General features: G+C 23.2%; 3 protein-coding genes across 14 annotated transcripts in view; 1 reads left to right on the forward strand and 2 right to left on the reverse strand.

Annotated features, from left to right (window-relative positions):
- Positions 1-841: 841 nt before the first annotated feature.
- On the reverse strand, positions 842-7,078 carry LOC126901107 (dnaJ homolog subfamily B member 14-like). Of its 2 annotated transcripts, none has more exons than XM_050677338.1 (10): positions 6,933-7,078; positions 5,252-5,412; positions 5,077-5,178; positions 4,131-4,197; positions 3,115-3,260; positions 2,777-2,896; positions 2,565-2,713; positions 1,900-2,006; positions 1,588-1,751; positions 842-1,160 (listed from the first exon to the last, which is right to left on the reverse strand). In XM_050677338.1, the coding sequence occupies exons 2-10, from the start codon at positions 5,382-5,384 to the stop codon at positions 1,039-1,041; spliced, it is 1,110 nt and encodes a 369-aa protein (XP_050533295.1). In that variant the 5' UTR covers positions 5,385-5,412; positions 6,933-7,078; the 3' UTR covers positions 842-1,038. The 2 variants fall into 2 exon arrangements, with proteins under 2 accessions (XP_050533295.1, XP_050533294.1); XM_050677337.1 differs by lacking the exon at positions 6,933-7,078 and adding an exon at positions 5,635-5,776.
- A 1,294-nt stretch (positions 7,079-8,372) lies between these two features.
- Positions 8,373-12,259, reverse strand: LOC126901108 (dnaJ homolog subfamily B member 14-like). Of its 8 annotated transcripts, none has more exons than XM_050677345.1 (8): positions 12,238-12,259; positions 10,541-10,621; positions 10,308-10,403; positions 10,069-10,227; positions 9,926-10,004; positions 9,671-9,816; positions 9,175-9,261; positions 8,373-8,680 (listed from the first exon to the last, which is right to left on the reverse strand). In XM_050677345.1, the coding sequence occupies exons 2-8, from the start codon at positions 10,614-10,616 to the stop codon at positions 8,490-8,492; spliced, it is 834 nt and encodes a 277-aa protein (XP_050533302.1). In that variant the 5' UTR covers positions 10,617-10,621; positions 12,238-12,259; the 3' UTR covers positions 8,373-8,489. The 8 variants fall into 8 exon arrangements, with proteins under 8 accessions (XP_050533302.1, XP_050533301.1, XP_050533303.1 ...); XM_050677344.1 differs by having other exon boundaries at positions 10,532-10,621; positions 12,238-12,255; XM_050677346.1 differs by lacking the exon at positions 12,238-12,259 and adding an exon at positions 11,534-11,644.
- The window catches only part of LOC126901110 (protein TFG-like), a 6,206-nt gene continuing 3,196 nt past the window's right edge, over positions 11,652-14,661 (forward strand). Inside the window, exons 1-5 of one of the 4 annotated variants that reach the window (XM_050677350.1) lie at positions 11,911-12,059; positions 12,303-12,385; positions 12,461-12,602; positions 12,981-13,226; positions 14,293-14,418. In XM_050677350.1, the coding sequence (XP_050533307.1) occupies positions 12,533-12,602; positions 12,981-13,226; positions 14,293-14,418 (442 nt within the window). In that variant the 5' untranslated portion in view covers positions 11,911-12,059; positions 12,303-12,385; positions 12,461-12,532. Of the gene's footprint in view, positions 12,060-12,302; positions 12,386-12,460; positions 12,603-12,980; positions 13,227-14,292; positions 14,419-14,661 lie in introns of all 4 variants that reach the window. The other 3 variants (XM_050677351.1, XM_050677352.1, XM_050677349.1) reach the window with 3 other exon arrangements.

A 14,661-nucleotide genomic window follows, 5' to 3' on the forward strand; every position in this document is an offset into this window, starting at 1 on the left:
AAAATTTAATACAATCCTTCATATCCACTAAACAAATTTAAGGAGATTTTAATTTTGTTATTATTACCTTTTATTAGTAACTACTATTACTTTGACATTCATTAGAGTTATTCCCAAACTTGTCTTACGAGTTTTGCTAAAGATATTTTTTTATTATGACGTCCAAAATACAGGGCAATTTATTAAAGGTAAGGTACTAATTTTTTGAAAACTGAAAAATTTCTAATTACTAGACAAAGTATAGATATCATAGCAAAACCACACCTTGATTTTTCAATAATTAATCCAGGAAAAAAAATGTTTTGTTATTTTTGTATGAATTTTTCAAATAATAATTTTTAAATATCGACATACACGTTTTTAATAGAAAGAACACTTTGAATATAAATTTAATTTCAAGATACTTAGGTATTTTATTAGAGTATCTTAACTTTCTTATTAGAAGTAGTAACTTCCATTTTAATAGTATCTGTTAAAATCAAAGAAACATATAAACCAACATTTTTTTCCCAATTTTGTGTAACAATATTAGAATTTTAATATTCTCCACAATCTAGTATCTAATTTGTTTTTTAGTTATAATACTGTTTAACATTAGTGAAATTATTATTAAAATTATACCTTCTAATTCTAAGTTTAACATAAAAAAAAAAAATAGAAGATATAGGTTTAGAAAAAAAGAAAATTTTGTTGATACATTTCTCTGATCTTTAACTAACAAATAAATCTATTAAAATATTTGAGTTAAACTAAATTAAGTAATAAATGTTTCATGAAAGAAGTTTGATTTTATTTTAAAATTAATGTGTTTTTTAGGTACCAAATTAATATATTTTCATTAACAAATTACCTAAACCAAGCTTTTTTCCTAAAAATATCAATTTAACTGTAATATAATAATGTGATACAAATTATTAACTACTTGATTTCCAAACATGTATAAATGTGAAATGCAATACATAATCATATTATGTATAAATTCTGTACATAAAAAAAAACTTACATTAAACAAAAACAATTATAATAGTAATAAATAGTCTATTTATATTTTGTTTTTAACAATTCTTTATATTCTTCACATGATTTCATTTGGTATTTTGATGCCTGATTGAACAAATTTGCATCATCATTGAAACGAGCTCTCCACATTAATGTTTCATCTAAATTATAAAAAACATAATTTTTTTTTTTTTAATAATTAGTTTTAAAAATAATTTTTTTTAATTTTTGTATAATACTTATATTTATTCAACCAATTAATTAATTAAAAATTTATTTTACTATTTAAAATCTATGGGCTTTTTAATGAAAACTAATATTTATCCCATTTTATCATCTATATTTAATTTTTCTTTTTTTTTCATTTTCTACAACTGCTTATTACTATATTTTTAACAAATCCTTTTGCTAAAATATTGCAAGTATAATAAAATAATAAACGATTTAATTGAAATTCAATTTTGATTTTTAAAAAATGTGTAAAAATTATGTATAATTTTTTTAATGTCTATCATACTGGTTTTTTATTTCTGAATAAAAAGTTTGGTACTTTTAACAAATTTAATACAGCATTATTTTTTTACTTACAATACTCTTTTTCACGAATACATTTTGAACGCAAAGTACTTATATAGTCTTCTTCAATGGTATGTTCCAAACGTCTTAAATCTCCTGTATAGTCAGAATGAAAATTTTCTTTCACATAGTATGTAACATCTCTAAATGATGTATGCCGCATAACTGGATATTTTCTATATTGAATGAAATATTATTTGACATTACAATATAAACATTATCATAAATATCATAATTATTATCATCTACTAATAATTTTACATATGATAAATCAAATTATTATAATAAATTAAATAGTTAACTTAAAATGCATTGAATACTTACGAAGTTGGTTTTAAACTATAAACAGGATCATATGAAAAATTTGAAAAAAGTGAAAGCAAAAGCAATAAAAGAATTGGTAACAACTGAAAGTATATACTGGATGATTCCTAAAACAAAAAAATTTGACTTAAGTACATGAAATGTATAATTTTATTTATTCTACAGTGGAAAACTGTTAAATTAAATGAAATGCAGACTTTAATTCTTTGTGAAACATAGAAATTTGCCAGTTAAAAATCTCCAATTTAAAGAAAATAGAAATAGGTGACTAACATTTGAATAAAATTCTTATAAATTTTACAATCTAACATTAATTAAGATTGTTGAGGTCCCTACTGTCATAGTTAATTGATTTTCTACTGTATTTATATTAAAACAAATCTTTTTTTTTCATTTCTTTTGTAAATAAATTTAGTTTTAATTTTAAAATACTCATATGACTTAATTGAAAATATAAAATATTTAATTTGTAAACATGAAATAAAATATAATAAATATTTTTAATTCACAGATATACTAAAATAATATATTATATATATTATAATATATATTTAAATATTTAAAATAAAGAAATTGTCCTTTAAATTTTTAATGTACTAAAATATTTTAAATGTTTGTATTAAAACATTTATTCATTATTTAATGATATTTAAAAAAAAATTTACTTGTTGTTGGTGATGATGATCATTGTCTGGTTCAGGCGGCCAACGTCTAGAATAGGTTCGAGTATAGTAGGGATTTGACATAGGACCTTGTCGGGTAGGAAAGGCTCCATTGAAAAACATGTTAAATAATTGTTCAGCTGTTATATCAGCTACAAAAATAATGTACAAATAAATACAAATCAAGTAACAAGTAAAATAAATATTACACTTACATTCAAATCCATGATCATAACTCCTATGTACATGATCTGAAGTAGCTCTTTCATGACCAACCATATCATACCGTTTACGTTTTTCAGAATCAGTTAAAATAGCTACTGCATTGCCAACGGCTAAATAAAAATATAATTGATTAATAATGTAATGAAATTTATATTTTTGATTTTGTTTAAAATAAATTTTATAATCCCAAACCAACTTTTATCAGTAAATTTGAAATTAACACTAATTGATTGAAGAATAAAACTAATTACTGGTAAAATATTTGTTGATTATTAACAAAGAAGTAAAAATACTTATTTTTGAATTGCAAATTATTTTTGATACTAACTTTTAAAAGCCTCAGCAGCTCCAGGTGCATTATTTTTATCAGGGTGTACTAACAAAGCCACTTTTTTGTATGCTTTTTTTATCTCAGCATCAGTGGCTTCCTTGCTAATTTTGAGAACTTCATAATAATCTTTACATTGGTTTATTCTGAAAATAAAAAATCATGATTATGAAATACAGTAGAATTCCGATAATCCGGCACGTTCGGGACCGCCTTCGTGCCAGACTATCGAAAATTCCGGTCTATTGGGCGGTGCCTTTTCCTTTTAGTGTAGGCTTTGCTATAAGAACAATTAGGTTAATAATTAAACTAAAAATACAGTATGCAAATACAAAAAAGTTTGTTTTACATTTCATATAATTTATGTGCAAGTACTGTAATACATATTTCATTTAGATTTAAAAGTCACGAATGTCTTTTTGTTTTCTTGACTTTTGGCGTTTAGTATAAAATTTATATTTAATAATTATAGGGATCAATAATTTCTGAAGCACTGTAGCTAGTACTGAGACACAGTTTACTACAATGTAAAAGGACATAAAACAACAACGCACAAAAAAATTGCGAAGACGTTTCGTGATTGATTAACTGTACTGCACTGCACCTGTATTTGTTGTGATAGCTGAGACTAGCCGGCCGCTAATTGTTTCCGAACAATACTGATGAGACTGTGTAATACAACTTCCTGTTATGAAATTTTAGGCGCGCTTTCAGTGTATTCGGACTGGTCTAATTTTGTCATATGTGTATATATGATAAAATTTGACCGGTCCAAATACTACTATGTATTGTTGGTTATTAGTTTTTTGCTCTATTGTAAATTCGTCCGGATGATCCCGAATACCCTAAAAACTTCCGAATAGCTCCTGATCGTTTTTATTTGCTTTAAAGACATTCTTTTGGAGAAAACAAACATGTTTACAATTTTCCGGAGCGATGCCAGACTATCGGGTATTTCGGACTGTTGGATGCCGGATTATCGGACTTCTACTGTACTATTAAAATACATTAATTACCTCTTAACTGTTTCAAGTTGTACTTTAGTGTATGTTAAATTATTTGACTTTTCTGCTTTAGGACTACCTATAAACATAAATATTAAAATAATAATCCTAAGCCTTATTTATAAAATTAATATAATGGTATAAATAATCAATTTTTAAATTTTATACACGATTATGTGTAATTATAATTATTTATATACAATCAATGTAAATTTGTTTTAAGAATTTTCTTGGTCTACTAGAACTAAATGTACAAAAAATTTCAATTAACTTGTTGATCAAAAATAGTATACAAATTTAAAAGTAATATTTTAAAACAACAAGAAATTATTTTAAACTATGATTTGGTAAATGCCAATAGTTACAATAGGACAATACTAATTTTAATCAAACCTACAAATTTTTGACAATGATATTTCATTACACCACTAATAATTTAATTATTTTTAAATTAAATCTAAGTTTTTCAAGTTATTAATGTGTTAACCTTAAAAATATCTTTATGTATCTCTAATATTTCAAGTATAAAAATTATCATATTAATTACCAAATAAAAACTATTTCTCTATGCATATTTAATTTTTGTTGGATAAATAAAAATTTTTTTTAAATACAGTTAAGGGGTTAATATAGCAATTTTCTAGCATACAAAAAGGTAAATCCATTTTATGAAATTTTCAGGGTTAAGATTAATAATATAGAATTTAAAAATATAGTAGCATTTTTAAAATTAAATAGCTCAGTTTTCTATATAAATTGTATACACAGATTTTTTTTTGCCAAAAATTTCTTATACTTTTTTGTGTTTTAGACCATCAATAAATAAAATATTTTTTGCCTACAGATGCCCAATAAATTCTATTTTTATAGATGGGTGTATAAATTAAAAAATATAAATAAATAATTTCAATCTATATTTTTTTATAATCAATTTGTTTAAGTTTATATAAATGCATACCAGGTACATCTTTAGGAATTCTACTATTTTGTCCATCTCTACTATTAGTCGATTTTGATGATTTATAATGATGATTTTGAAGTTTCAATTTCTTTAACAACTCTGTACATAGAAATAAAATTAGAACCAACAGCAAAATAATTTTATTGAGTAACATAAATATTAGTTCACATACCATCAGCTTCAGGCGTAGGGAAAAGTTTTTTACTTTTACTGATAAATTTTTCTGCTTTTTCATAATCTCTCTCTTTTAAATAATACTCAGCACGATCTAAACATCGAAATGCTTCATCTTTATTAACTTCCATAACTATCTTAGATTTTCTTCTGTTATCTCTAATAACACAAAATGTTAAAGGAAATATTCTCAAAAATTAGAATAAACTAATTAATAAAAAAAGACAATGAATAAAATATATTGCTTAAAGATTTTCAAGCTAATTTATAAATAGGTATGGATATTTAATCATAATGCTATGTAATCGATTTTCTTAAATGTTAATGTCAAAAATAAAAAAAGTAAAATTTACAATTTATATTTTAATATTAATCAATTACCTATATGGGTTGAAGTATTATCATAGAGAATAATGAATGATAATGATTATCGAGCATATAGAAGAAATATTTCTGTAACAGCTGATTTGGATAATAAAATGAACGTATCATATAATTTAATAATTTTGTCAGTTCCACATATCAATTTAAAGCACAGATATAGTTAATAAACCTGTGGTATTATTACCAAAGATTTTAATACTTAAAATTTTGGAAAAATCTACATAGGTTAATTAATAATTAAGAGTATTAGATGTTTTTTTATCTATATCTGTGATTTAAGGCGTCTGTGTACCGACCTTTTTTCAGGGGTCGAATATAGGCAATTTTGCGGTTTTTTCATGTTACGCAGTGTCATTGTGTGAGAAGTAAATGATTATTAGTGCGAGTGTCCATTATTGGAAGTATTTTCGTCGTGTTATAGTTGATAACAAAATCGGTTATGTACCTGCCTTACTTTTTGATGTAATACGATTATATTGATTTAATAACGACACACGTTTATTTTAAGTAGTATAAAAACCATAGTCTAGCACCTGCCTCGCCGTAATTACTTACAGACGCGTCATGATTTCACAAATTTTAATTAATTATAGAAATAATTATATTATTTATTTTCGATGAGTAAGAAAAACTAAATATTTACAGAAAACACGTTAAATCATATGACATCCAAATCGATTATTTTTAAGCTATAAAATTAAAAAAGACATTACTTTGAATTTTAAGAATGCAATTTACAAAATTAAATTATTTACACAGTATGATATTTAAGTATTATAAGCCTGTTCTTATAGTAAGTCCTTTGTTAAAACGAGAGTCAATTATCTCTGGTAATAAACAATCCATGTAGAACCATAGACAAGTATACTACAAGTAGAACTTTTCTAATAGTGGCCACATATTATTTCACACTTCTTTTATTTTTTAAATTTTATCAATTACCTTACCTAAAAGTACATTTTATTAATAAATGTTTGATTTACATTTATATTGTCCTGTTATTTGATGATCAAGCAATTTATATATGTGTACATTTCAAATGATGTTCATAACATAGTGTGCGACTGAGAAAAACACGTTATTGTGGCAGATTTAACGGGAAATTATTAAATTATAATGCTGAATACATCCACAAAATATATTTTTTGATCTTTTGGCGTATTGTTGAATAAAAATCCAGTGGGTACAAATATGGATAGACACAAGCAAAAAATACATCATAGTAAAACTAATACCTTCTCAGTTTTCTATGGAAGCTGAGAAAGTGTATGAAAATTATTTTTATATATACATACCTCACCAGATTTATTTTTGGAGCTACTTACAGTAGCGTAGTCACAGGGGGGTTTAAACCCCCTGCAATGATAACTTTGTCGGTCATTAGATAAAAGCAAATATATATAGAGATGTAAAATTAAGTATACATTTGTAACTATTTTTAGGCAGTTGGTATTGCCCTATGCAACTCTATGGGCAATAAAATAGCTGCTGCGGTAACGCACATACGCGCACGAGCATGTAAGATTTAACATCTACTGTTTGAACGAACAAAATAACCCGTTTTTGTTCCATCAGTACGACGTAACTACTGATGCGATAAGAATTCTGAAAACAAATCTGAATTCAGTATCATGTCACTTAGGTATCAGTCAGGCCACTTTTTTGAAATTGTGATTCCTTCAACGCAAAAAATTTATTTTGAAATTGAAATTATTCAAAAATGTAAACTGTACTTAAGGGTAAAAACATCAAAAATTAAAAAAAATGGCCTAACCGATAACTAAGTGACAAGATGCTGAATTCAGATTTCTTATCGCATCAGTAGTTTCGTACTGTTGGAACAAAAACGGGTTGTTTTTGACTAAAAAGTGGTTGGTACCCAAACGCCTTAATAAAATCTTGAGCAGCTACAGCTCTAATTAATACTTCGCAGTACATTTCAAGTGAGATTAAATCTTATGGTAGTAATTAACATAGTCAACCTGTGGTATTATTACCAAAGATTTTAATACTTCAAATTTTGGAAAAATCTACATAGGTTAATTAATAATTAAAGTATTAGATGTTTATAAAATGATAAATATTTTAACATTTAATGATACTATTTAAACTCTCTTAGTAGATGATTGATTTGAAAAAATATTTATTCATTTACAATAAATGAAATATTCTGAACAATTACCTTTTAAATATCGAAATAGTATGTTTATATTTAATATGTCTTTTAATCAATATATTTTTTAATACATTTAAAATTCAAACTTAAATAATAATTACTAAAATTGTAATTATTTCAAATTTTATACTATTATCAATTTTTTTTAGTTATTTCAATATTTCTGTTAAAGTGAAGCTATTTATAGAAAAAGCGCCTTTTTTACAATGTATTTATTCTAATTACTTTTTGGGGTGAGATATTATTCTTATGACTTGCCTTAGTATCTATGTCTAATTCTAACCCTCCAAAACCACAATTTCACCATGAGTCCATATTTTATCATATATATATATGATGAAATATGGATTATTAAAACATATGTTTTAAAATCATCTTCAATTAATATAGATCAACCTAATATAGAAATTGAATAAATGAAACAAATTTCTGAATTTTTTTATGTAGTGCATTGCTAATAAATAACAAGCAGGGAAACTAAAATTAGATCTTCACAAATAAATAGTTAGAATACAAAATATTTAAAGTAATATAAATGAATAAATAAATAATTAATTGATTATTAATTTAATGGGTTTAATTAAATAAATATAGAGCTATGTATAACATTAGTTAAATCTAGAATTATTAATTTGATTGATATTATTTTTTCATACTAAAATGTTAAAAAAATGTTTTAATAATCATAAGTATCATAATAATCATCATAGTAATAATTTCCATAGTTAAAGTCAACATTTTCTTGGTAATTATAATTTTGATAGTAATCTTCTTCACAATACTCATAGTAGTTGTAATAACTATTAAATGAATATTCTGAGTGGCATGATTTTGAGGTTGATGAAGATCCATCACATTGAGTTTTTCCTAAGAATGATCATACATATAAAAGAGTTAATCAATGATTAAAAAAATATTTATATTAATCAAAGAGAGAAGTTTATAATTTCATACTCTATAATTTCACAATAGGTAAAAATTTCATTACCATATATTTGGTCACAAAATTTGAAAATATGCAAATAGATAAAAGTATATAATTTACATTAATTGAAAATTTACATATTTATCAATAAACAATAATAAGAACAGCAAATTTATAAGAAGTTTATTCATAAATGTATTAATGAGAAAGAACAGAAGTATATTTTATGCACAAAAATATATTTTTTTATATACACATTGGAACAGATATAACTGACAACTCATATAACTTATGAAAATAGGAATTTATAAGTATTTTATTAATTTATAGTATCATACTATAAATATTACTTAAATATACTTTTATTTATATGATTATTTACTAATTTCTTAGTAAAAAACAACACAATACATTAAAAAAAAAAAAATTACTATACTTTTTGTATTTGAAGATTTATTTAGACTTGAATCATATATACTACGCTCTCTTTGATTACACAATACTTTAACTGCATTTCCTATAGCTGCAAAATTTTAAATTATTATTAATTAGATGATAGTTAAAATTTATAATTATAGTTAATTATAATAATATAATCAGCAAAATAATATTTCTTGTTATAATTAAACTGGGTATTTTACTAATGTCGTAACACAGGAAAGAAAAATGATAAAAGGGGTAAATGTGTGAAAGTGAATAGCATAAAATTTAAGTTAAGGATTAGATGTTTTATTTATATTTTAGATAGTCCTTATAAATAATAATTTGGTAGATAAGTTTTGATATAGTAGTGTTTAGATAATTAATTATTCTTTTAATTATGTAATTTATAAAATAGTGTAAAAATTAGTTTTTAGAAAAATATTGGAGTATCTAAACAAATAAAATCTATACTTTTTGCTAAAATATTAAATTTATTAGTTAAAATTTACCAATGAAAACTTCTCCAGATCCTGGTGCAGGGTTTTTGTCTGGATGAATTAATAGAGCCAATTTTTTGTAGGCCTTTTTTATTTCACTTTCTGTTGCATTTATGTTAATACCCAGCATTGTATAATAATTTTTGCTATTTTTCAATCTAAAAATAATCAACTTGATGAAAAATAATATAAACAATTTTTATAATAAAATAACTATGAACATTGATAATTATGATTAAGTATCATTATAAAAAAATATAAAATTACTTTTTCACTAAATCAATTTGTTCAGAGCTATATTTTGGTTTATTCAATTCTTTTAGGTATGTAATTTTTTCAAGTAGCTCTGGAATAGTATATGTATTGATAAAAAAATTAATACATTTAATGAAGTTTAAAAAAGATTTTACTTTCAGCTTTAGAGATAAAGAATAACTTTATAGACTTATGTAAAAGTTTTTCTGCCATATCTAGTTGATTTCTTTTAATGAAATCTTCTGCTTTTTCAATACATCTATAAGATTCATCTTTATTTATTTGTTTAAACATGTCAGTTGAATAGGTACTAGCTGAAAAATGATTCATTAATTATTATACAACTTAGTTGTTGTTTTAAAATACTTATTGTAATTTATTAATTTTAATTTACTTAATGGAATGCTTGGATGAAATTTTTTTGATTTAGGTTCAAAAGATATATTACTCTCTTCATTTTTAAGATAATCTTCAGTTAAAATAGAACAATCTAATATAATAATAATAAAGATATAAAGAAAAATTTAGGAGAATATTTAATTAAAATTAATGTATAAAAGTATAATTATTTTTCATAAATTGTCTTGATTTTTTAAATAATTATCAAATTTTATATACTATAATTACTGGATAAGTTTTCTGGTTGTTTTCGTTTTGAAGATCTTTGCTTTAGTGATTCTGCTAAAGAATTGAGATTTCTCATCAAACCTTTTATACAAAATATAATTTTTTTATACAATTAATTCAAAACAGAAGCAAATATAATAATGTATTGTTAGGTGCAACAAATTTTTTTATCTAAAAAATTAATTTTATTGATATTGCATGGAAATTAAGATTTTTCTATAGTGAAGATCTTTCCAACTAAACTACCAACAGAATACATATAATTTTATGCCTCTTGGATAGTTAATAACTAATTTTAATATATTACTGGACATAATGAAAATCTCTTAAAACATTGATGGACATCATTACTATAGCAGTAATATATTTTGTTGTAGGACAATATTACTGTTACCAGCAGTAATATGAAAAAAATTATATTATATCATTTTAGCTAAAACAGTAGTATTTTCAATGGTACCTAATGATAGAAGAAATTTGTCTCCATTTCAATGTTGAAATGATTTCCAAAATTAAAAGTTTCCGTATATGCCAGGAAAATATATTAAAATTAAAAAATAAATAAAAGGTCAATAACTTACATTTATTTTCATACATTGGAAAAAGTTTAATCGATTTTAAAGTATACTTCCAAGCATTATAATAATCCTTTTTTTCTAAGTACAATTTGGATAACTCAAAATATCGAATAGCTTCAATTTTGTTACCATCCATTGTACAATGATAATTTCTCATATATTCTTATTAACACTCACTTAAAATCATATATATTCTATTTAAATAGAATAAATTTAAAAATATCTAAGGATTTTAAATTTATTTTCATAAAAATCTTTTCATATAGTCTGTGAACCAACATACATAGGGATTTGTTGAGTATTAATAAGAACTGCGATTTTGTAAAAATTGATAACAAATACATAAGAAATACCCAGGGGTTTGTTGTCAAATTTTAGAGACTTTTTGTCGATTATCTTTTTGTCGTGCACTCACATATTCATTAGTGTATTATCACTTTGACATTGATCAACATAGACATCTAATTGTGAATCATTTTTCTAATAACTTTTTTGAATATCTAATTGATGCTTTGTGATAGTATCAACATTAGTTTGCTTTTTTTTTTTTTGTATATCTGTAGTTTTAATTACTCATAGTAGTGATCATTAAGAGAGAGGTACATAAAGAGATTATATTGATTTCGTAGTTTACAATGAATACAATAATTTTTACGACTAGTTATCTTGGATGATGTCTATTATTAAAAAAAGAGCTCGTTTAACGTACATTGACAATAAGTTAAAATTCTAACAATCAACATAAACTTTTTAAGGATTATTTTATAGAAATTACGTTTTAATATCTATGTAATAATTTTTATTCTGAATCATAATATTTTTTAAAGATTGTATACTAAACTAAAAAATAAATTTTGTAATTGATTTCGTGAATTGTAATAATGGAAGCTGACAAGTCTTGTTTTCAACCTTTAGACTTGTTAGGGAAGGTCATTATTAAAGTAAGTACATTTTTATTACATAATTTATTGATTCAACAATTATAAATATTTAATAATGAATTAATATTATACATAAAATACTATTTTATTTTCTGATTCAAAAAAGTTAAAATATCTGTTTTAATTTTGATATTAGTATTTTGTTGAATAAATAAAAAAGAATCTTAAATATTTATACCTTGGCTTTAAGTTGCAACTTCAATTTGAACTCTATGTAGATTATTCTTTTTTTTTTTTTTTAAGTAAGACCAATTTAACTGGTAGAAAGATTACCAGTGCTATGGATTATAAAGTTTGTTAAGTTAACCAGAATACACTATAAGCTAGTACAAATTTTTATTAATCAGTTTTTTAATTATGAATAAATTTAGCTATATTTATATTTTGAATTATATTTTCAGGTTCAATTAGGTGATGATATAAGGAAAGTGTTGATTCATAATGAATCAATTACATATGATGAATTGCTCTTAATGATGCAAAGAATATTTAATGGTAAATTGACAGCAAATGATGATCTCACTATCAAATACAAAGATGAAGGTAATTTAAAAAAATAATGTATTTTATTGTAAATAATTTATTAAATGTTATACTTTATGCATAATTAAAATTGTTCATAAAGTTTGTTAAATATGCATCTTTATGTTTATATTTATATTTAAAAGAATAGTTGGCTAATTTTTGAATTAATTTATTTCTACTGATTAGGTTATTTATTTCACAATTTATGTTGTACAGTATGTATTTACACATTTTTATAGTTAGTTTTAGTTTTTATAGGAATAGGCAAAAACTTCCCTTGCACTGAGACCTAGAGGTCCATTGTAAGATTATTTTTATTACAATTTATTTTAAATAATTATGATCATTGTGTTTAAAAATATAAAATTTAATTATAATTCATAATTCTTTAAACAGATGGTGATTTGGTTACAGTGTTTGATAGTCAAGACTTATCATTTGCTTTACAGACTAGTAGAGTATTAAAACTACAAGTATTTATGAATGATTTGAACCAATCAAAAGATCATTCAAAATCTATACTGAATGCTGAAGAATTAAAAAAACAGTTGCGTGATATTAGAAATGCTGTTACACAAATGTTAGATATTATTGATGTTCCTCGAGAAGAAAATAGTAGTAATATTTGCCCTAACTCAATACGTAAGATAATACTTCTTTATTATAGTGTTAAACACCCTTTCAAGTAAAAAAATTAGTTCTCTCATTAATTATTATGAGAAAACATACATAACTTGGTAGTACTGAATGAAACCTTGATACCTGTCTAATTATGCATTCCAACACAAAATATAATGGCCTATTAAATTTCAAAATCACCAAAATTTTATTTATTTAAAAAAAATGTTTTAAAATAAATAATAAATTCTATACTTATTTGCTGTAAGGCTACTTAAAGATTTAAGTTAATAATATTAAGTAGATGCACTTCAGGTTCTCTCTACACTCCCTATAAATAATAAACTTGAAAAACAAAATAATTGATTAAAAAAATGTCATCAGTGTTATGTTGTAAGGAGGGCTATATAATTTTATTATTGACAATTTTTATTTTTATATATTTTTTTAGTAACAATTATTCTTAAATCTAATTGAAGCTATATACAAAAAAAAAAAAATTATTTATATAATAAAACTTGTGTATTTATTTCAAAACTTGAATCGTTAAATTCTAATAATGACTGAAACCACCTGATTATTATAGCTAAAGAATCAAATTGAAATAAAATTACAATTTGGAGATAAATAAATATAGGATAAATGAATTAATTGCCACCTAATGAATTCATATTTCTTAATAAAAAATATTAAAAAAGTTTCATCAACATTTAATCAAATTGAAACATAAAAAATGTTCAAACTTTTCTAACAATTAATCAAAATGCAACACTTAATTTTAATTTTTTTTAAATACTATTTTCGTTTTATCCTACTTTTAAATATTAGTCAACTATCCAATTGTATATTTACCAAGCTACTACTTCTAATTTTGTTTTAAAAAAACTTTTTAATATTTACACTTTTTGAGTATTTTGTTATTTTTACCTAATAGAATTTTTTATTTAACTTTTGGTAAAAATATATGACAATTAGTATGGTTTTTGTACTAAAATTTAAATACAAACAATACATGTGGTTCTTAATAGGTAAATAATGAGTAAAATTTTTTTATTTCTTAAAAGTTTATTTTATTTTACCTGTTTTTTAGAACCTGATGAAGTTAATGTTATACCTACACAGCAGCCTGCTGATAATGGAATTACTAAAGAATTTGATCCCTTGGATAACTCAAAAGAAGAACAACCAAAAATAGTTCAACCTATACAAATAAAATGTATGATAAGTATCATTTTCATAAATCAACATTTAAATTAAATTACTGTTAAATCATTTTCTCAAATTCTAACACTTTATAATATAGGGTTTTATGTTTAAAAACCCAGCACAGGGGGGTCGCGGCACAGTTGTGACGTGGTATAGTTGGATCAAGTATAATGATATCTGACAGTGATTAAAATCACTATCAAAAATAAACGCTTCGATGCAAATCTTTAGATAGTGTTTAATTTTAAAAAAA

This window comes from Daktulosphaira vitifoliae, unplaced genomic scaffold (genome assembly GCF_025091365.1).
Source record: "Daktulosphaira vitifoliae isolate Bord-2020 unplaced genomic scaffold, ASM2509136v1 Scaffold_3, whole genome shotgun sequence".
Classification (NCBI taxonomy): domain Eukaryota; kingdom Metazoa; phylum Arthropoda; class Insecta; order Hemiptera; family Phylloxeridae; genus Daktulosphaira; species Daktulosphaira vitifoliae.